General features: G+C 28.0%; 2 protein-coding genes across 7 annotated transcripts; one reads left to right on the top strand and one right to left on the bottom strand.

The window, feature by feature from the left end:
• The first annotated feature begins 7,027 nt into the window (after nt 1-7,027).
• On the top strand, nt 7,028-14,169 carry LOC100167159 (4-coumarate--CoA ligase 1). 5 transcript variants are annotated; one of them, XM_008181551.3, is made up of 11 exons: nt 7,618-7,950; nt 8,193-8,292; nt 8,362-8,441; nt 8,983-9,112; nt 11,158-11,368; nt 11,759-12,047; nt 12,799-12,967; nt 13,037-13,324; nt 13,389-13,616; nt 13,680-13,845; nt 13,924-14,169. In XM_008181551.3, exons 4-11 carry the CDS (start codon nt 8,993-8,995, stop codon nt 14,046-14,048), a joined length of 1,596 nt encoding a protein of 531 aa, XP_008179773.1. In that variant the 5' UTR covers nt 7,618-7,950; nt 8,193-8,292; nt 8,362-8,441; nt 8,983-8,992; the 3' UTR covers nt 14,049-14,169. The 5 variants fall into 5 exon arrangements, with proteins under 5 accessions (XP_029346873.1, XP_001948387.1, XP_008179773.1 ...); XM_029491007.1 differs by lacking the exon at nt 8,362-8,441; XM_029491013.1 differs by lacking the exons at nt 7,618-7,950; nt 8,193-8,292; nt 8,362-8,441 and adding an exon at nt 7,028-7,048.
• A 2,828-nt stretch (nt 14,170-16,997) lies between these two features.
• LOC100160334 (NF-kappa-B-repressing factor) lies at nt 16,998-22,174 on the bottom strand. 2 transcript variants are annotated; one of them, XM_001948249.5, is made up of 8 exons: nt 21,640-22,174; nt 20,323-20,523; nt 20,123-20,256; nt 19,820-20,039; nt 18,276-18,402; nt 17,987-18,192; nt 17,516-17,695; nt 16,998-17,451 (listed from the first exon to the last, which is right to left on the bottom strand). In XM_001948249.5, exons 1-8 carry the CDS (start codon nt 21,927-21,929, stop codon nt 17,274-17,276), a joined length of 1,536 nt encoding a protein of 511 aa, XP_001948284.2. In that variant the 5' UTR covers nt 21,930-22,174; the 3' UTR covers nt 16,998-17,273. The 2 variants fall into 2 exon arrangements, with proteins under 2 accessions (XP_001948284.2, XP_016657265.1); XM_016801776.2 differs by having other exon boundaries at nt 21,471-21,774.
• Between the last annotated feature and the right edge of the window lie 534 nt (nt 22,175-22,708).

A 22,708-nucleotide genomic window follows, 5' to 3' on the forward strand; every position in this document is an offset into this window, starting at 1 on the left:
TGATTTTCTTATTAATTTTGTTGTAATTTAAAAACGAATAACTGTAGATCCATGAAAATTTGACTGAATAATTAAATTCTCACTTTCTATATCCCATACAATTTTGAAAATATTCTGATTTGTTTTGAACTGTTTACGGAAAATTTTAATTTTATTTTTTTATTTTTTTTCTATAAATATCAATAAAATTGTATTTTTGGGGCCAAAGGCTCCTGATATATTGTTACAATAGCAGGTTAAAAATATTGAAAATACACTGGAACAATTTTTTTTAAGCCTTTAAAGTTCGATGAAACATACGAGGATATTTCGGTCTTCGATTAACGATAAAAATTTAAAATACTATGTTATAGATCCGTAAGCAAATTCTTGACTTGTCATGGTATTATTATATATTGTTAGAAATAACAGTAAGTAATAATAATTTATATAGAAAAATGAATAGTTTTAAATATAAACTATTCCTATTTGGTGAATATTTTATTCTGCAAAAAAACTATGTGTAGACCCGAGTGGGCCCTCCAACATAAACATAGACGGGCCCACAAAGAAAATCCCTTTTTCCCTATGGGTCTATTCACCCCTGACCCGGTTTCAAATTTCAATTAGCTATAACTTTAAAAGAAGTCTGACCATCAAATTCAAACTTCTCCATCATTTTCAGCATGCTTAACTACAAAGGTACCTACGTTAAAAACAAAAAAAAAATTGAAAAAAAAGGTTGTTAAATTTAACGGAAAAATTCCAAACGCGCGGTAAATTAATATTGCGTTGCATACGAATGCGAAAAACACCGAAAATCGTTTACTTTGTTAATTGTTAGGCTTTAAGGGGATTCCATACCGACCGTTTTTAAGGAGTTGAGTATAGACAATTTTTAGACAATCTATATAGTACGTGCGTTGTGGCGTGCATGTGTGCGTGTAGTAAATGATCATTAGTGTGAGTGATTTCCCTGTACCGCGGCCCATCTATCGTTCCACCACCGTATACCGACGTGCAGTGTGTCGCGTCTAATATTATTTTTATTATCCTTATCTACCAGCACTCTAATGACTATTTAAAACTGAATGTGCCGGTCTATTATCGTTATTACTTATTCCGCTATTACCTACGTATTGGTCATATTAATTATCAATAATTAATATTTATGTATTATTTATTATAAATTATAATACTATATAAACTCTCAGTAATTATTTATAATAAAATGAAGTGAATGTGAAAAAATAATAATATAAAATACAAAAATGGTTTGCCAAAGCGGTTCATTCTGTATTCCATACTTAACAATACTATATGAATTATGATACGTCTCCGATGATCTTATGATAAATTATATTATGAATAGAAGTATTTAGAACGTACTGATAAGTAGAATTTAAACTAGTTTCAACATATTTTTTTTACATTTTTTTATTATTGAACGGTTCGCGTCGATGCAGTTGTCAGTTATATATTCATAATTCATGTACTTCTTACAGGCTAACCTAATCTAAGGAAGCAGCGCAGCGAGCTCGCTCCTCAATTTACGCTCACAGCCTACTTATTGACTAATGCTTAAAAAGTAAAAACTAATGATTTCGCGTGGGAGCTAAACTAGAATTCTCCCCCCTCGGTATCGTGGGATACATTTTTTTATACATATACACTATACAGTAATATTATAATTTTAAGGTATAAGACAACTTTTAATATAATATACAGTTAATTTTATTTATAATATTTTTTTTTTTATTCAGTTTAAGCTATTATTATTGAGCAATAAAATTTCTAAAATGATTTGTATTTGATTAAATTAAATTCCAACACCGTGAATTCCAACGCCATAGTGAAAGTTCAGTGTGTATAGTACATACAAGTATATAATAAGTATGGGAATCTCTGTTGAAATAGCGCTAATTTCACTGAATTTGCCTAAAGAGCCTAGATAATATTTAAAGCCATAACGGTATAAAATATATTATAATCTTGAATTAATAGAGGCTCTTTAAATTTGCCTATCCAGCCCCTTACTAGTAACAATAAAAACAATACAAATTGTTTAGCACCAAAATATGAATTACATTTCCACCACAGATATACATAAGAATTAATAAGAATATTATTATGCATAGTGTGGAATTGTAATTTTATAACATTAATTCAACTTGCCGGCTATCGTATTTATAATAATTAATAAGAAATAACAATATAAATAAAATCGATTATGTTCAAAAACCAATGTGTCGATTAGATGAGAACATTCTGGTTGAATTATTCTAGCACAACAAATATCAATAATTTTATTTTCAAAATATTAAGACTGTTTTTGAGCTGTTGATGGACATTTTCAATTTTCAATTAAATTAATTTTTTTTTTTATAAATTTCAAAAAAATTGTATTTGTTGGATCAATATACGTGAAAATTCAATACAAGGCACAATTTTTTTATAAAAGAATTTACTGTTCGATTTTTGACAACATTTATCAAATTTAAAATTAAAAGGTGGGTAAGTGGATGTCGCACTGCTGTACAGTATGTTACAAGTGGGTCACTGTATAATGGATAGTATTAAATTTGAATTCAATGATATAATAATATCACTGTATAAGAAAAACAATTCTGAGCGGAGACGGTTTGTCAGTCTAGATATTAGACATACATATTATAGGTATACTTATCTATAGTATTATTAATAATTTTAAAATTAATCATATCACAATATCCATTAGGTAACGCGTTATACATCAACAACAGACCGTAGTGCTATCATAGATATATAATAGTATACTTTAGAAGTTTCAAGTACCCACAAATAATATTATACAATCACAACAAAATAACTAAAATAGTTATTCCAGATTTTTAATATGTAATTTCGTCCAAATTTGAACCTAAAATGACTATAAAAATAAACTGTGCTTATGTATTTCTTAGAATTTTTGGTAACATAATTAAATATTTACGTGGAATCTTGTTTTAAATTTTCAATTCTTAGATACAAAAATTGAACATTTTATAAATTTTTAACTACAAAATAATTATTCAAATTAAAATTTGATCTTTAAATGCTTATAAAAAAAAAATTGTGCCTATGTATTTGTAATATTTTTCCACTGCTATTGTAACAATGTATCGGAAGCCCTGTATTCATTTTTTACACTTTTTGGCCCAATAGATAAAACTTTATTGATATTTATAGAAAAAAAACTAAAAAAATTGAAAACTTACAATATCCGTAAACAGCTCAAAAACAGTCAAATTATTTTCAAAATTTTATCGTATATAGAAAATGCTAATATAAACATTCAGTGAAATTTTCAAGTTTCTACAGTCATTCGTTTTTTAATTACAACAAAATAAGAAAATCGTTACGTATAAAATCGAGTAAATACCAAATGTTGTAAAAATATGAATTTCAAACGCTCATAAAAATTTAATTTGAGTTTCTTATAGCCATTTTTTTTTTTTGATAAAGGCAGATTATCCTATAATTATCTTGTATTACATTTTAAAATCTTAGTTCTAAAAAGAAAAATTTTTATGAATTATAAACTCAAAATAATTAGGTAATTTTCGTGATTTTTCCATATTTTGTCAATTTTTAAACTTTAAATGCTAATAAAAAAAAACTGTGACTAAGGTATTTTTAATATTTTTCAAATGTCATTGTAATAATATAGTAGGAGCCTTGTATTAAATTTTCAAGTATTTTTACTCAACAAATAAAGTTTTATTGACATTCATAGAAAAAAAAAACTAATTAAATTGGAAACTGGAATTGTCCGTAAACAGCTCAAAATAAATCAAAATATTTTTAAAATGTTATCATGTATAGAAAATGAAAATATAGACAACCAGTGAAAATTTCATTTATCTACAGTCATTAGTTTTAATGTTACACCAAAAATCAAAATCAATTTTCTCGAAAACAGATTTTGCATAAAATTCCCGTTTTTCCTTAATTTTTCTTTTGTTTTTCACGGCGCTTTTGAAAACTATTGGAAACATTTTACTTTTGACCCCCCAAAGTACCAATTAGATTAACTTTCCTATCAGAAAAGATACTGTTGAAGAAAATCCAAGCACTTTTACTGTCCTAAAAGGTGATGACAGACACAAAAATAAAAAATAAAAAAAACACAGATCATTGTAAAATCAATACATTCATCGTTTCACTCAGAATCTAAAATGTACCTCGACCGATCCCTCGTACATGTTGTGGAAAAAAAGAATATTTTGTCAAAATGCAAATCGAGGTAATCATTGCGACGTATTGTTGGAATTCGAATCGTACGTTTGAGTGAAAAATAAACATTTTTTTCATAATCTCAATATTACAAACTGACATGTGCGTGCGAGAGCTCTACGTCCCGCTACAATATGGACCCACGTGGACGCCACGCACACTAATAATCATTTACGACTAACCCATAGATCTCGGGTGTGTTTTTGAGTGAGTCCCTGAGAATGGTTTAGAATTTAGATTCACAATATTGGACCTAGTAGGTCCAACCCGGATAGGTGCTCAAACAGCAATTTACGATGAACATTTTTGTTTATAAATGGTTGCCATTACTCATTATAGTTACTCGGGCAGATGAGGAAAAAGCATCCATCATAATATCGTCACGTTTACCTATGATTTCGAATAAAGAAATTATATTTTAAAACAAATATAACAGTTTAATATATATTTGCAGTAACTATTATATATGTAGGTAGGTAGGTACTCAAAAACTACGTAGGTAACCGACTTCGTGAAAATTTCAAATTTTTCTTGGAGATATGTGGAAAGTTAAAAGATTAGATTGAAGTTTGAACCACGTTCGATTTATATCGAATGATATATCTAATCCACCACAAATGAAGAGTCCATCATGGTCGAATTAGTTCTCAAAGCTATGCAAATTTGCATGTGAACTGAGGTGGGTAGGTAGGTATACCAAAACCGAGATACACTTTTATAATCTAAATTTTGTATTTTTCCACGGGCGAAATCGGGATATACAATTAAAATTGAATGTTGAATCATCCGAAGTTTATAGCCTCAAAAAATGACTGGGCTATTTTCAATAAAAGTTATATCAATAGATTAGGTACATGAAACTTGAAGGCTATTGATATCTAAAGGGTAGCTCACACATAATATTGTATTTCAGATTACGACAATTGATTTTGTTTATCTAAATGGTTGCAATTGGTTACATATTATATTAATATTATAATAATAAGAAGAAATATGGGATACCTATATACATTGTGTACAAGTATATTTATTAAAATTACAAATATTTGGCCTGGACAACGTTGGGCGAGACAGGTAGTAGAAAAATAAATATTACTATTATAAATAGCAATAGGTATATATAAAGATAAGCTGACTGACAGTTTCCGCTCAGTTTATCGTTTGCAATGATTTTTCTGTTTTCATTGTATTCAAATTTAAAACATTCATTACAGTGACCTATTAAATGACGAGGTACGCCTATACCTACATTTGGCATCGACTACACAGCTACTTCCCCCTTTTTTTGCAAGCCCTCTTCAAAATACTAAAATACAATTTTACCATTGATGTTAGTGTGTGACTTCTTAATTGGTAGTGGTTCGGTAAGGGAAAGCTCCCCAAATATTTTCATGCCAAAATAGGTAGGTACCTATATAATTTTATGCTATATTATGTACATTGTACGACATATTGGATTATTCTTGAAATTGTTCTATTAAACGAGGCATCAAATTGGAAGAAGAAAAACGAGTAGGTATGTGTTGAAAAACTGTTTAAAAAACTGTTTTAAAGACAGCGTGTGATCTAATAATGGTTAGTTTAAATTTATCGATTAAAATATACCTATGTACATATTAATAAATATTTATTTACTATTAGCCATTTACCTACCAATATAATATATAATTAGTCGAATGGCAACTATAGTATGGGAACTTAGTAATAATAAGTAGGTACGAGGTACCTATTAGTTTATAGGAAATTCTCACACATATTATAATAAAGAAAAAAGGGGAAAGTAGATAACCACTGCAGTAGGTATACAATAGCAGTTCAGTGTACCTCGGCATTGAGTAGATTTGAATTCAATTTATTTCAATGATAAATCACTGCATACGAAAAACGATCCTAATAGCGGAGACAGTCTGTTGCCTACATTAAATGGGTATGTATATTGTGTTATCAATATTAACGTAAATTTATATTGCTATTAATTAGGTACTACAATAATTTATTTTACAATTAGAAACGTCACTAATGTGCTAGTTATAAGCTATAAATAGGCAATATATTAAGATTAATCTAATGTCATTGCGTATAGTTAAGTATAGTAATATACGTTGCAGTGGCCAGTGGCCTATGTCCAGTGTTACATTTTTTTATTGGGGGGGGGGGGGCAGAACACGGCTTACGCGATGACGGTACCTATGTTACATAATATCGTGTACCTATCAATTTTAATTAATTTAATAATGCAGTTAGAAATACGATTAATATAGGTAAGTACCTAATACATCATTTTGAAGTATGTATCAATAAAGTAAGTATGAATGTATTAGGTATGTATGTGATTCACTATATAGATATCTGCGTTGATGGCTGAATCATAGACTATTGCACTGTACCTGCAGCTAGTATTACTGGCGTAATCAGGAATTTTGTATCTGATGGTGGTGGGGGGTTGCCGGGTTGGTTAAGGTTTTTTAAGGTCGTTTTAAAAAAAAATATAATATTATAATATAGCCTATAGGCTGAAATAAACACGGTTAATATGCCCCCTAACGCCCCCTTAGGCCTCCTAGCTACACCACTGCCTAGTATACATCATATCTTTGGGTCGATTGGCTGAACGAATCGATTTTTGTCGAGCCGTGACATTGTTCTCGGTATAGACAAAGACGAAAGAATAGATAGCACGTTAAATTTATCTGGCAAAGCCATGACCTATAATGGACATTATTACCACAACATCGTCCGTAACACGTCGTGACCGAGCAGTCAAGTAGTGAATAAAACCTAACCAGTAACCTGTTCTTTATAATCGTGCTGTGAAGTAAAAAATACATTATATCGTATTGTTATTAATTATGACATTTAGATAAAATAGGTATCAAATAATTTATATATATTATTTAGTTTGACCAACCAGTAATTTAGCTGATTTAACTTATTTTTAATTTTAAACAAATTCCGGTGGCAATCCCAATAAGCAAACCAGTAGTAGGTAATTTAATTATTAAAAAAAAACTCATATCTACGTTTTATAATGTTTTGATGCTAATTAGTAATTTTACTCCAAAAAGTAAAAACTGTAAAGTAAAATTTTTTCCAATTTTCCTCTAATTTAATACCCACGTGATATTGACATTTGTATCATAATTTCATGTAATAGTAATATATTAAAACTTTTTTTTTTTTTAATTCTGTTATTATTATATTTTTTATTATGTTCAAAAATATGCTTATTTACGTTTAACTCCTTTTAAGAAATACATCGACAATATTGCACAGACTTCTATATAATACAGAATTATATAGAAGTCTGTGCAATATTGCGATTACTGCCTTATCAGAATTCAGGAAGTGATAAACTGATAAGCGGCAAATGACAATATTGATTATTGACTATCGTTGTCTCCACTCTCCAGCCTTCATTGTCTTGCGAGTAATAACCTGACAAGTGACAATTAGTGACGTCTTGCAATATTGTGAATCAGCAAAATATACACAATATTATACATATTAATATTGTGGATTTAATGACCTTTATTGCTGCAAAACAAATGGAAACAATTTATAATTGTTATATTTTGTGTTGATTGAGATGATATTGGGTTTCTATTTAGTCCGTTATTAATTTATTAAACAATTGAAATACTGCATCAAATATTGGTGCCTTTTGCAATCAAAATCTTTGAGCTACTGAACGTACGTTTCCAGTAATCATATTATAAGGTATGGATAGATGTATATACTATCTACTTTTTTAATGGTACTATGTTTTTATGTTTTGCTCGTCGCCTGTAGGTTTTCCAGTAGATAAATCATAATTTACAAATTATACTTGTAAACATATTAAGTTTCAATATTGTTTAGAAATTTCCTTAGTGTTACATATGGCGTAGATATACACCTAATACTTATCTGTATTTTAGTCTCATTTTTATATAAATTTGATTTTATGACTTTTGTTGAAGCCAGTGGCGAGGTGAAGGCTGATTTTGAAGCCTGTGCCTCAACTAAAATCAGGTCTGGCATTGCCGGCTGTGTAAGATCAATGATAATAATAATTTTGAGGTAATAAACTAATAATTAATACAAATATTATACCTATATTTACTCACCGTGCAATCTATAAAAATTAAGGTTATGGTGACTACTAGGTATTCCTGGCCATGGCTCATGATGTAACTCACAAACAGTGAGAGAAGTTCTATCATCTATAGGTAATTGCGTGTATTTAGTACCTACTGTTACATACTATAATCAATTTAGTCCACATTCGGCACATTCTATGACTTTTGGAATGTTTTTATTATGTTTGGGTTTTACGCGACTTCTGTAGTCTGGATAAAAGATATTGAGTGCAAGAAAGTTTTAAAACAAGTAACAAAAAATAATTATTATTGAAGTGGACCAGTTAAAATTATTCAAAAATATTCAGTTAGGTACTTGTACTTTAAATGAATGATAATTTTAGTTGTAGTCAAGATCATTACTGATTTGATTATAAGGGGATGGTGATGGTGGTAGTTATAGAAAACTTTTGGGCCTCACCTAAAAAAAATGTTCTACGTGTCACTGGTTGAAGGTATTATGTTAATGTTTTTGTTTAATGACATCTGATAAGCATGCATTTTACACAATTGTAAAATTTTTTTGATATTTTTGTTTTCTGTGTTGTATTTTAATTTTATAGTTTTACCAAAACTGCAAATCCATCTGTATTGATAATTTAATAATTTGATAATTTTTTTCATGTTTTAGTTAACAAACAATGGCCCAAGAAAATATAATACACGGACCTGCAATTCCTGATTATTTGTTAAACAGTAAATCAAATTTAAGTCAGCTCTTTATTCGATTACTCAATGAACTTGGAAATAAAACTGCGATGGTATGCTATATTACTATAAGTAGAAGGATAATTATTGAATATATTATAGATAACAGAGACAGATGGAAGAATTTGGTAGAAGCAGCTAAAGGCCTTAATGGTCTGTAAAAGATAAAAAAAAATTTAAAAAGTTATTCTATCCTTGTTATATTTGAGAAACCAACAATATTTTGATTCCGTGATATAAATATTATAGGCTGACATAGAAAATGTAACCCAACTAAAAAATCTATTTTCCATATAAAAAAAAAACAAATATAAGGACCATTTTTGTATGAGGTGTACTATTTTATTAAAATAAATTATACAAACAAATTTTAATCATGGCATTAGGCATCATTACAACATTACCTATCTAATCAAATAATTTGGTTATATTTGGCTCTGGGTTTGGAGCTTTTGAAAGATGATTGGGAATTCCCAATTCACTCATCTCCTTCTCTTAAGTTATGCATTTGGTTAAGGTGTGTTTCAATTTGAAGACGATGCCGCAGCTGATACATATGTAAGGATCTTCTCTTTTAACTAAATGTTGGTGAGCGAGGCAGGTTTGTCCTATTCTGAGTTGGTTAAAGGCAGTCTTATGTTATCAAGTAAAGGCCAATTATATGTGGCTCTTTTATTACACTCTATTTTTTTTATTTTTTTATGATTAAATTGTGTAAATTAATATGCATTTAATCATTATTATTTATAATAAATGGGTACTGCTTGATGCCATCCAATAAAATATTCTACCGCCACTCAGGTTTAGTTGATGCCCACCACTTATCTTTCATATTTTTTATGGTAATCAAATTAATAATACCTACTAATTAACTATATTTATACTTGATACATAGGTGCAATCTCAACTTGTGACTTGAGGGGGATGAATATATTAAAGGCAAACAAACCATTGCAGTATAGCATTTTAAAATTGTTTGTCCTAGTCCCTAGGTTTATGACTTTATAGTTTATACATTTTAAATTAAAATAATAAATACAAAAGTAGGTATCTTAATACTTTAATAGTTTAGTCAATGATGAAATCCAACAAAATAATTAAATTAACTTTAATAATGATCCACTATTAAATTATCATAATCAAATTCATTATTAGAATATAATTAATTACCTACATAATATATGATATCAAATATTAAATTCAGCAGTAATTCTGTGAATGACTAAAAATGTAATAATAAGTACCTAATAACTGTTAATTAATAATTACTAATGACTAATGAGTATACAAATATGGGATACTCAATAAATAGTTATATTTTTATTTTTGAATAACGCATTTATAACTTTTTTGTTTATGATATATAACAGGGGTGGCCAAACGGTCGATCGCGATCGACTGGTCGATCTTGGACGATTTCTAAGTCGATCCCCTTGTTAGAATTTATTAATTATTCTTATGCATTTGTCATTTAGTAGTTCAGTTATTAAATACATATATTTCGGATTAACCTGTTAGTGTTAAATGGCATTTTTCACATGAAATTTATAAAAGCTGAGTAGGTTAGGCTTAGACTTATGCACGGAGCCTTCGTTTGGCCATGATATATGCAACAACACGCTTCTAAATCAACAATAAAATGTTAATACATTTTAAAATTATTTAGAAATTTAATGTGAAACACTCTTTTTAGATAACTTAACACTTTAATTGTTTTATTTATATAAGTATGTTTATTATTAATATTAAATAATTTTTTTACATTAGTCGATCCTAAAAGAAAAAATATACCCTCAGTAGATCTTAATCAAAAACATTTTGGCAACCCCTGATATATAAACAGTGAATATTCGATACTATAACCATTAACCATTATTACTTACTATATTTATAAATACAATTTCATACCTACATATTTCCGAATATAATTATTTGTTTAATAAAATTTATTTTTACAAATCCTAAATCTTTTTTTTTGGAAAATAATTAACTTAATGTGAAAATAAAACTATAATAACAAATGATTAAAACAATGAAAATACAAAATATATGTGTCTTTAACTAAACTATTGTACCGTTAATACTTTATAATTTCTAGGTTGATATTCATGATGGGTCTTCAATCACATTCAGTAAAATTTTACACGCAAGTTTCAATATAGCAAACTACTTAAAGTATGAGTTTGGAATACAAAAATCTGATATTGTTGGAATATTTAGTGAAAATACAATTTGGTATCCATCTCTTGTATTGGCAGTATGGCATGTTGGCGGCATTTGTGCATTGTTCAATCCCATGTATAATACTAGTAAGTTTGAAATTAATTTAAATCATAATTATTAAGTTTGCTTACAAGTTACATTTACATATACCTAAGTGGCAATTGATAATTTTACTCGTTCCGTATAGTTTAGTACATATGTTTTTCTTCCAACATGTTTGTTATTATGGCATCAATGTTCGAACAATTTTTATAAGTAGGGTTATAATATAATATGCATATATTATATTTTTATTAGTCCACCAAAATATTTTAAATAACAATTAAATTCTAATAATTTAATAGATTTTTTAATATTTTTGTTATATTAACAGACATTATGTTCCCTTATAACTAATATGTTTTGTAATTCTATTCCATATTAAAATTTCAGAAACATTATATCATTAATTGTATTATGATTTTTGTTTTTACCAGAGGAATTAACACATGTGCTAAATATAACTAAACCAAAAATTATGATAACATCAAAAATGGGGTTGGAAATTGTAAGAAATACTGCCAAACCACTGGATTTTATCAAATATGTTTGTCCTATTGATATTCTTTGCAATACTAGAATAATTGAAGAAAATAATAACTTTGTACCAATTCCATACGACAATAAACAGACCTGTGTGATATTATTTTCTAGTGGAACAACTGGTTTACCTAAAGGAGTAGAGTTGTCACATAAATCTATATTTCTTATGGTTTCTATCTTAAAGTTAGTATGATTAGTAATTTTTTTTAATTAATTTATATAAATTATTTATATTTATTATATACTTTCACAAGTTTATCAATGTATTATGACTTATGATGTATATATGGTATATTTTAAACAATTGTATACCTAATTTAAGCATGTTGAAAGTCATTAAATTACTCGACTATGATGAAATAATTATTATACAATAAAATACCATAAATTAATGCTAATAACACAATAAAAACAAAAATATATTCTTTTACTAGGTTAATTTCAAAATAGGCTTATACTTCATATTTTTTGAATTTGTACATATTTGTATACAAGTCTAACTATCTCTAACTATCGATGTTACTTATATTTAGAATATCATAATATAATATACATTATACAATATACATACTATATTTAATGCTAGTATGTTACCACTGTTTAAACTGTATGCTACAGGGTAATATTATTTCAATGATATTCTGAACTAATCTAAGAAAAGTGTAATATATTATTTTTAATGTTAACTATTAACGCCTATTCTATAACAACTGCCAGAGTAAATAGTACCTACTATTCTAAGTATGTGAGATTAATTTGTATAAATAGATAGTATAAATCATAGAAAATGTGGCGAAGCTAACAATACTATCAGTTTAGTAGAATCATATTTCTTCTAAACCTTTATTGATATGTACATTGCATTGTAAAATTACCTTGTTACTTAACTTTTGAAGTTATACATTAAAATATATTTAATTTTTTTAATTTTTAGTTACATTGATAAATTTGCATCTAAAACTGATACTATGATGGGTCTTGTACCTATGTTCCACGGATATGGATTACTGGTAATATGTATGTGCATGTCAATTGGCAGTAAGGTCATAGTGCTTAAATATTTTGATGAAGAATTATTTTTAAAATCTATCGAAGTTCAAAAAGTATGTATAACATTTATTAGTTTTAATTAAATTGTCAAATGTGTAATTAATAGTTTTATGTTCACCAAGATTACAGTTTTATTTGCTGTACCGCCGCTGATGATATTTCTGGCTAAACACCCCTTAGTAGACAAATACAATTTATCATGCTTGAATGTTATATATTCTGGTGCGGCTCCATTATCTTTAGATATTGAAAATGAAGTAGTCAATAGGATAGGTAAAGGTAAACCATTAAAAGTATTTCAAGGATATGGAATGACTGAATTATCTATCTTATCAACATTTCCTGGACAAAATGAAGCTGAACATGTTAGCGGTTCGGTTGGGAAATTGATATGTGGCATGTCAGGAAAAGTTAGTTGTGTACATAATGAATTAAAATTAACTGAAGTTGACATTCATTATTAAATAATTGTAGGTGATTGATTTAAATAATGGTAAATCATTAGGAGTAAATAAAACTGGTGAACTGTGTTTCAAAGGGCCCATGGTCATGAATGGTTATTATAAGAACCCCGAAGAAACAACAACAACAATTGATGGTGAAGGATGGCTTCATACAGGGGACGTTGGATACTTTGATAAATATTATAATTTTTATATTGTTGATAGACTCAAAGAACTTATCAAATATAAAGGATACCAGGTACTGAATTATACTTTATTTTATAGTGTTTTTGGGTTCATATTATATTTCTTCTATCTGTAGGTGGCACCTGCAGAATTAGAATCGCTGTTATTAACACATCCCGAGATTCAAGATGTGGCAGTTACTGGACTTCCGAATCTGGAAGCTGGAGAACTTCCAATGGCATTTGTAGTTAAAGTACCTAATTCAGCTCTCAATGAGAAAGATGTTGTGCAATTTGTTCACAGTTGAGTAAACAAATGTATTATTTAACATTTGATACTTTACTAATTTAACTTACTTATGTTATGTTATTGTTTTTTAGAAAATGTTTCAGCCCAAAAGCGTCTTAGAGGAGGTGTTCGATTTGTGAATAGTATTCCAAAAAATCCAAGCGGTAAAATTTTGCGTAGAGTACTTAAAGGCTTAATTAATCAATCAAAATTATAAAAACGAATAGTTAATTTTATAGAGGATACTTAGTGTACTATGTGGTCATGTAGACAGTTTATTTGAGGAAAATATTGAAATTTATGTTTAGAGATTTATTATTGTTTTTAGTTTTAATAAATATGTTTATAATTTATGCAAAGCTGGACAAGTTAACTATATTTTTAACTTATTAAGTTAAGCTAATATAAAAAAATGTATGTTAACTTTAAAGTCAATTCAAAATTTACTTTTATTTATTTTTTATACTTGGTTAAAAATCAATTACTTTTTCCATAAAAATTTATAATTTTACTTTTAACAAATAACATTGTAATTTAATAGAGGTTTTACAGTTTTAAATAAATGTATGTATTAAAATTAATTTCTGTGACTACTTTTATACTTAATACTCTATTCAATTATGAAAACCAACAAAATAATTAAATTATATTTGTGTATTAGTTTACCTAATGGTCCACAACTATACTAAATTATAACAACCAAATTATTTATTAGAATATAATTAATTACCTACACATATAATATAAAATATTGAATTAAGTTGTAATTCTATGAATGAATTAAAAAACATAAAAAGTAATAACTATTAATTTATAATGGTTAATCAGTAGATAGATATGTATGAGATACTGAGTAAATAGTATTTTCTCAATGAAGCAATTACTCCATTAATTTTTCTGTTTATAATAAACATAATAATATATTCTTTGAATATGAAACATAACCATTATTATAAATTATTATTTATTACTTATTATATTTATTATTATTTTATTTTAATTAATTGTATTATTATTTTGATATTTCCGATTATTATTATTTTTTTTATTTATAATTAGTTTTTAAAAAACAATATATTTTAAACCTGTGGTGTTAAGAAAACAAAACAACTTAACATGACAATACAATTAATTAACTCTCAATAAGTCAATTCATAACATGGAATACAAATTAACTTGTTATGTAACATAGTTAAAAATAACTTGACTTTAACTTTTTTACTTGTTAATGCCCAGCATTAATTGGTAAGCATATTAAAGTTGTTGCTTGTTAATAAATTATAGAATTATTGTTAGGAAGGGTTATTAATGAAATTTTATTCAATATTGTCCAAATATTTGAGGCCAAATTAAAGGGATGATAATATATTACACATAGAATATTTCAAGTGGTATACCAAGTTATCTAATGACAACTTTATAAATATATATGTAGAGTGTAGACCACAAACATATAATAGTAAGGACTGGCTACTGCTCGACCAGTGTGATTCGCTTAATGTCGCCATTTCAATAATAATCCGCTAGGGTCGCTGATGTGCGTTCACCCTACTGCCGCCAATGTAGAAGCGTTACAAACAAGTAAATAGTAATACACTGTAAAATGCTTCAAATTTGCTAACTTCAAGTTGATCTGCATGATATAATTAATTATATCATGGTGTACAGTATATTATAGTTTTTAATTTTCATTATAGGTAGGTTCATCAGAAAATATAGTATAACATATTGCAATTATTATAATATATTGTACCTAATGGCTAATAAATACTTGTTAAAACCAAATGAAATGAAAAATTAAAAAAACAATTCTTTCTTAAATATAAAAACAGCCGTATATTTTTTTAGTGTATAGCAAAATATGTTGTACCTAATAATTAGTTGAATACGTAATTTATTAATACCTAAAATTATTTATCCAGACCAGGATAAAATGAACTATTTTATTAATGTAGGCATGGTATGATAAAATAAAGGTAGGTATTAATAAATCAGAAAATAAAACTAGTAGGTAATAGTGAATTGAAAAAGTATCTACAAAACACAAACTATTGTAATGAAGCATTAATACATTTTTTATTTAAAACAATATGTACTATGCACAAATTAAGTTAAGTAATGACTAATGCTTAACTTAATGTAAATTTCAAAACTTTTTTTGATCATATTTTCTTTTTTTGGTTTCAGCATTACATTTTTGAGAAAATTGATGCATTCTCATATTAGTATAATACCTAATGGCAAAAGCAATTATTTCTTCATTATGCTGGAAACATGGAAAATAAAGAACATTGTTTTCTAATAATTCAGTTAATATTAATTCAAAAACATCTGCCATTAAACAATACTTTGTACAAACCACTTGCCTTGGTTTAATTACAAAATCTTTCTTTGGTATAGCTTTTTTCCACTGTTCGAGTTTAGCAGGATCTTTTGGAACAGTGAAAAAATGGTGTTTATTTACACAGGAATCGTACCCAGATTTACATCCTGGTACGATGCATCTGTGTTCCGCCATGATAAATATTAAATTGTTATAAAAAAATTTAACAATAAACTGCAGACTATACATTTTCAGACATTTTTAATTTCGGATGTCCGATGTTACGTATTGTTGTTATCGGTTGTTGCGATTTTGTTGGGCGAACGCATAGTGGCGCTCATAGCGGAATTTCTCTATTATGGCGACAATAACCGAATCATAATTTTATATGGACGGGATAGCAGAGTGCAGCCCCGTGGTGTAGACATATAATACAATAAAGTAGCATTAAGTAAAACTATTACATAATAACAGTTATAATCAATTATTAAGGCTGATCTAAGGAATGTGCACTAAATAAAATGTTAGGTTAGTTTTGCTGTTTATTTAGTCATGATTTACATCTTTTAATTGAAGTTTACACTTTTTCGTTCCCACCAATTCTATGCCGTTTACGACCACATATTAAAACATCGATTCTTGGATATATACAAATGATAGCGATGTTTAGGTTCGATTAATCGATGTATAATAATACCGTTTATGACAATATGCAAAAACATTGATTTTGAAAAAAGTGGCGTTTATTACGCCCTTTTACCTTCTAACCATCGACATTTTGAATACAAATAATAATTACACTTCTGTCATTCAGTAATTATATAAAAGATAAATATAGTATAGAGCATCATAAACTTATTTTTATTTTCTCATTTATAACAAGGTAACACATGGCACATTTTTAGTCATACAAATAATACAAGTTAATGATATACTTAAGTTATAATATATTAGGTAAATTATCCTGGGAAAATGAAATAATATATAAATATCGATTAAAAAAAAAATGTATAGAAGCATGTTTCTTATATAAAATAAAAACTATCAACTGCAGTGTTGTATCAATTAAAATCTATATAATAATAAAAAAAAAAAGCCAGTTTATAATTTCTTACTACACTATGTATTATTGCTTTCATGCAGTGGCGGTATCAATACATAACAATCATTTTCAAAGTTGATGCAATTTCTGAGTTCATAATAAATGTCCTGTGGATTTTGTATTTTGACTACCACAAGATACCTGTTTGCTTGAGTTCCATAACTTTTGGCCTTTAAGCCAACTTTTGTACAGATCCTAGTAAAAACAAACTATACTATTTTCCAAAACAAATATTAACTGTTATATTTTCAAATCTTACGAGTGAATAATCATACGGTCTTCTTTCGTGAACTCAGATGAAAATGAAATTCTTTTTTTTGGACCATTTAAAAACCTCATTATGTATTTCTTGGCTTGTATTTTAAAGTCATTCAAGTTTGTTAAATTAGTTTCACAATCTGAAATACCCAGTCCACCTCTTTTCTTAAGACGAATAATCCTGTATACAAGATTCACATAAACAAAGATTAAAAAAGAAACTTATTGTTATTTTTAATTTATTTGACAATAATATTTTAATCAAATCAATTTTTTTTATTTAGATAAGTAAAATGGATTATATAAGTACTATGTAAATTAAATAATTGTCAGCCAGTGGCCTAAATGCCGATGCATTTAAAAAATTAAAAAATAGTTATTATTTTTTTTGTAAATTTCATGTTAAAGTTATTAAATTATGATGTAATATTAAAATGCGTAATGTCAAACATATTTTGAATTAATGACTTACTCTATTGGTGATGTTATTCCTTGGTTATTTTTTCCTAACCCATCACCTTCTTTCCAACCCATGTTTTTCAAAATCTTATTACCAACATTGTTATCTGATATTTTACTATAATATGTAGTTGTGTTGGAATCAATTTTTTCATCAAATGTTGAATCATTCACAATATCTGACATAGTAATTTGAGATTGTTTATCAATTGCCTTCACCTAATCAATTAATGATTTATGATAATAGACTAAAATATAGATGACGTTATAATATATAATAAATAATATTTTGTTATAGGTACCTTAATGGTAAAGCACATTTCTTTCAAAATATTATAGGCAATACATGAAACATTTCTAAGAGCCTGTTTCTCTGAATTTGAATCATCAACTGCTATCAATTTTTTTTCTATGTACAATCTCGCTCGGCTATGTATGATAAAAATAAAATTATGTTAAATCTCATAAAAAGGAAAAAATTCAAGGTAAAATTTTGATAGTAAAATAATTTTTTTAAACTGCTACTGATTAGAGATACTTTATTGTAAGTTCAAGTTAAATCTATCAGATATTTTATAATTGGAGCTGGTATTCCGAAAAGGATTTTCAACTCCCACAATGAATCATTCAGATTACTTAACCACAATTGCCAATTTTATTGATCAAAACTCGTTAAAAATAAAGAGATCCACAAGCATCTACTTAACCATAAAAGTTAAATCATCTAATACAAAACTAAACCGCTGTATACCACAACCTACTAATTGAATAAACTCAACTGGTTATGTTAGAAGTCCCATCTAAAGATACTCTGCATATTTAAATGTTAATTTATGTTTTTGTTTTTTTTAGCAAAATTCAAAAGTTATTGCATAATGAAGCAAAAATTTAAAAAAAAATATGGAATTCTACAAAAAATGAATGCAGTGCTTTTAGGCGAAAACGTTCAGATCTTTATCAAGACCCGATAATACTAAGTTGCTTCAAATATGCCCCAACAACTTCGGTTTACGTCGAATGTTCGTTCTGTCTTTAAAAATATATTAACCGATAAACGTCACAGCTTCACAGAAAAAAAATCAAAATGCATATGGTTATTCATTTTAATAAATAAAATTTTGAAAATACATTAAGTAGTCTAGAAAATTCTCTAAATTTTTTTTTATTAAATATTGAAGAAGTTAATTATTATAAGTTGTTTAATTTGTAAATTTTAAATAAATAAAAAAAAATCTTGCATATTTTTTACGTATTTTCATGATTTTTACTACATATTATATGGCATATTTCTACTTTTTAGTGCATAAACATCGCCCTCTACTTATAACTCATAAGCTACTCATATTAAAATCAATTGTTATGTATCAAAATATTACTCAGAAAAATATTCTGTTTTCGTAGATGAAATTAAAACTGTCGTAGTTCAAAAAAGTAAAAAACTTCAATAAATTATAAGGATAAAAATATTTAAACATAATTTTCAAAAACATTAATAATTTTTTGAATAATGAGTGTCCTATTTTTTAATTTTAAAAACCTTGATATTAATACCAAAATTATTAAGATATTAGTACTAACAAATAATGTATTAAGGTCCCCACACACTGCAACGGTGGCGGTGGCGTTAAATTCTATTGTCTTGGCATTACCGCCTCGGTGAATTGTGTCCTGCAGCAACTCACCGCCACCGCTGCAGTATGTGAGGACTTTAAAAGAAAAATACAATTATTTATGTGTTATACATTTCTTATTAAATTAATCATTCTGTAATAATATACCTCATCTTAAAAGCATATTTTTTGTAATTAAATTCTAGCTATACTAATAAAAATAAAATCATAATTACACATGTGGAGAATTTAAATGTTCATATACTATTTGTGGTTGCGCTATTCCGCTAAAACTACACGACTGTGTAAGAATAGCAAAGACACATGCACCCTGCGTAACTTTCAAAATAAAACCTGGTCTTATGCAGTTGTTGTCATATGGTGTCAAATATCTCATTAGTTTGTCGGGAGGTTGATTATTTTTTATGTTTGATGTTGTGCAGGTTTCAGCATTTTCTGAAATCCATCAAAACTATATTTGTAATGCAATTTATTATTTAAAGTAAAATTGTTAACACAAATATATTCACAATGAATACCATTATCTTTAGCTCCAGCAGCATTGGAATCAGTCATACTGATTTTTGGTACCTTACAGTTAAGCTTATTTCTCAAATCATCAACAAAATCTTTAGATAGATTTTCAATAAGATCCATGGTTGGCTTTGGATACCTAGAAAAAATGCAAGAAACTATGTAGCTTTTAAGTAGCAACCATAATTAAAAACCTTTAACTCACTCGCATTTCATAAATTCAGCATGCATAAAAATATGACACAAAATCACTAATCTATCTCTAGGGTATTTCTTTTTATTGGCAATCAAAAATGATTGCCTAAATTTCCATTGTTCAGAACTTTCATACATACTCTTACAGTCATTAACGTTCCATAATGTGTCGAAACCCATTATACACAGTAATCGTTTTATATACCTATACCTACATAAACATAAATTAAAAGAACATACTGTAATAATAATTGTTGTTAGTATTTTCTAAAACTACAAAATAAAAATATTTGGACATATACTATATAGCTACAAATTATTTTGCTAAACATTGTTTATTTTGAAATTCATTACCCAACAACAGGGTTTGAAATTGATTTCAAATAGATTTTAAATATTGATAAAAATCGTTAAACAACGTCTAAGAAATCAAGTGATATCAAAATCAAATGGTCCTTTTGGTATTCAATTTTTTATTGAAATCAAAAAACTATTATAATTGATTAACTATAACAAAATAAAAATTGTCTTATTATTTTTATGATATACAAATCTATTTAAAATTTAAAAAAAAATTATTTGAAATTTAAAATTTAACAATAACTGGATAGGTAAATGTGTTTTGTGTATGTTGCGCGTGACCAGAGAAAGAAAACAAATAGTTTGCTGACATCCTCTCAACTAATATTTTGTTAAATATAGAAAATAACATGTTACCTTATAGAAATAACTTTTAAAAAGTAATTTACCGTCAATTTAAATAAAATAATATAATGAAATTAGTTCAGCGTTACTGCAAAAGTAATTTTGTTACAGTAATATTGGTAATTAAGTTACTAAAAGTTTCTATAAACCTTGAACAATAATTGAAGACCTGAGGGCAATAACAATACATCTCCATATTTTGGCCAAAATCAGTTTTTGATTGCACATTATCAAGAAAAAAAAACTGCGTCGTTTGGTGCAATTTTCTAAAAATGTTTCAAATTTTTTTTTCGGAATTTACAATGTTTTTTTTGTCTGTTGGACAATTTCAAAAAAAGGAAATGTCTGGTTGTTGCCCCGAGGTCTTCAATTGTAACACAACAAACACAAAGAAATGTAAAAAATGTAAATAAAATATCTATTGTATTTTGTTTGTATTTTAAAATTGCTTACACTGTTTACAGGTATATATAAAAAAAAATCCATGTTACGTCTCGATAAAATTCTCATTTACCAACAACACGGGCGAAAAACAAACGCAAACCTTTCGTGTCTCGGAAAAACCAAATGAAGCAACGTAGGTACTACACCGAGTCCCGGTGTACCGAATCCGTCGACTTACCTGCGCAAAAAGTCAACAGATGTGACCACCGAACACGGGTCAAATCCACAGAAGAGATGAGACGTCGTACAGGAGCAAAGTTCTTCAGTGTTGCAAATGCCAGTAGCACAGTTGTACTCTAAGGTCTGGAACCACAACAGGGGATGCAAGATAAATATTGGAACCGTTCGAAATGCAAAGGGGGCGGGGTGTTCTTGTGGGGTGGCTGGTACGCAAGTGTAGGTCGGCTTCCAAAAACCACAGTGCGCCTGACACCGCTTTTTCCGCGTACCAGCAGTGTGGTGTCCCATGCAATGGTAGAGCCTTTAAACTAACAGAGAATAAGGTACAACCTAACCTTGTTTCTTAAACTATGGAGCTACCGACTAAAATACGTCAGTACTCAGGAGCTAAACCGTACAACTACAATAATACAATATTATATTAGAGGTACTACATAATATTATAGAAGCTACTCTCGGACCACAGCCGCAAATTATAAGCAGATAGGCATAATATTATACAACAGCTACAGTCCGTGGCTACACTATCCGTCTTCTTCTTATCATATTGTTCTATGTTATCATCGTAATCGGCTAATGTTTACAAGGCAATGTTATCACAGTTCATATATTATTATGATAAGTACCTACCTACCTTCATAATAATAAATTAATGCGTTAATAATACTTACACGAATAAATGTAAAATAAATGAAGACATTGACTGCTCTACAATTAATGTCGGCCGACTTCAACATTGGTCACGACTTACTGTTGTAGTATAAAGACAGTTATCTAGTACACAGACTTTTATGCTACATTATATTACACCGCGCTATATAGAAAGCTGTGATCTAGTGAGTTGTTGTGTATTACAATATCTGTGGTATTGTCTTGGTCCATGCCACGATTTATGATATACCGTGCCACGATTAGCGACATCTTTCATCTTTGTATCTTTAATCGTGGTCCGTGCTCAGATATTCGCGGGGGCGTGTACGGTGGCAGCTTAGGGTGCCCGGGCTGCCCCTGCAATTTTCGAAAGACGCCGTTCAACCGAGCTTTAAGTCAGATGTGTTACAACTTTT

The sequence above is a fragment of the Acyrthosiphon pisum genome, chromosome X (genome assembly GCF_005508785.2).
Source record: "Acyrthosiphon pisum isolate AL4f chromosome X, pea_aphid_22Mar2018_4r6ur, whole genome shotgun sequence".
In the NCBI taxonomy this organism is placed as follows: domain Eukaryota; kingdom Metazoa; phylum Arthropoda; class Insecta; order Hemiptera; family Aphididae; genus Acyrthosiphon; species Acyrthosiphon pisum.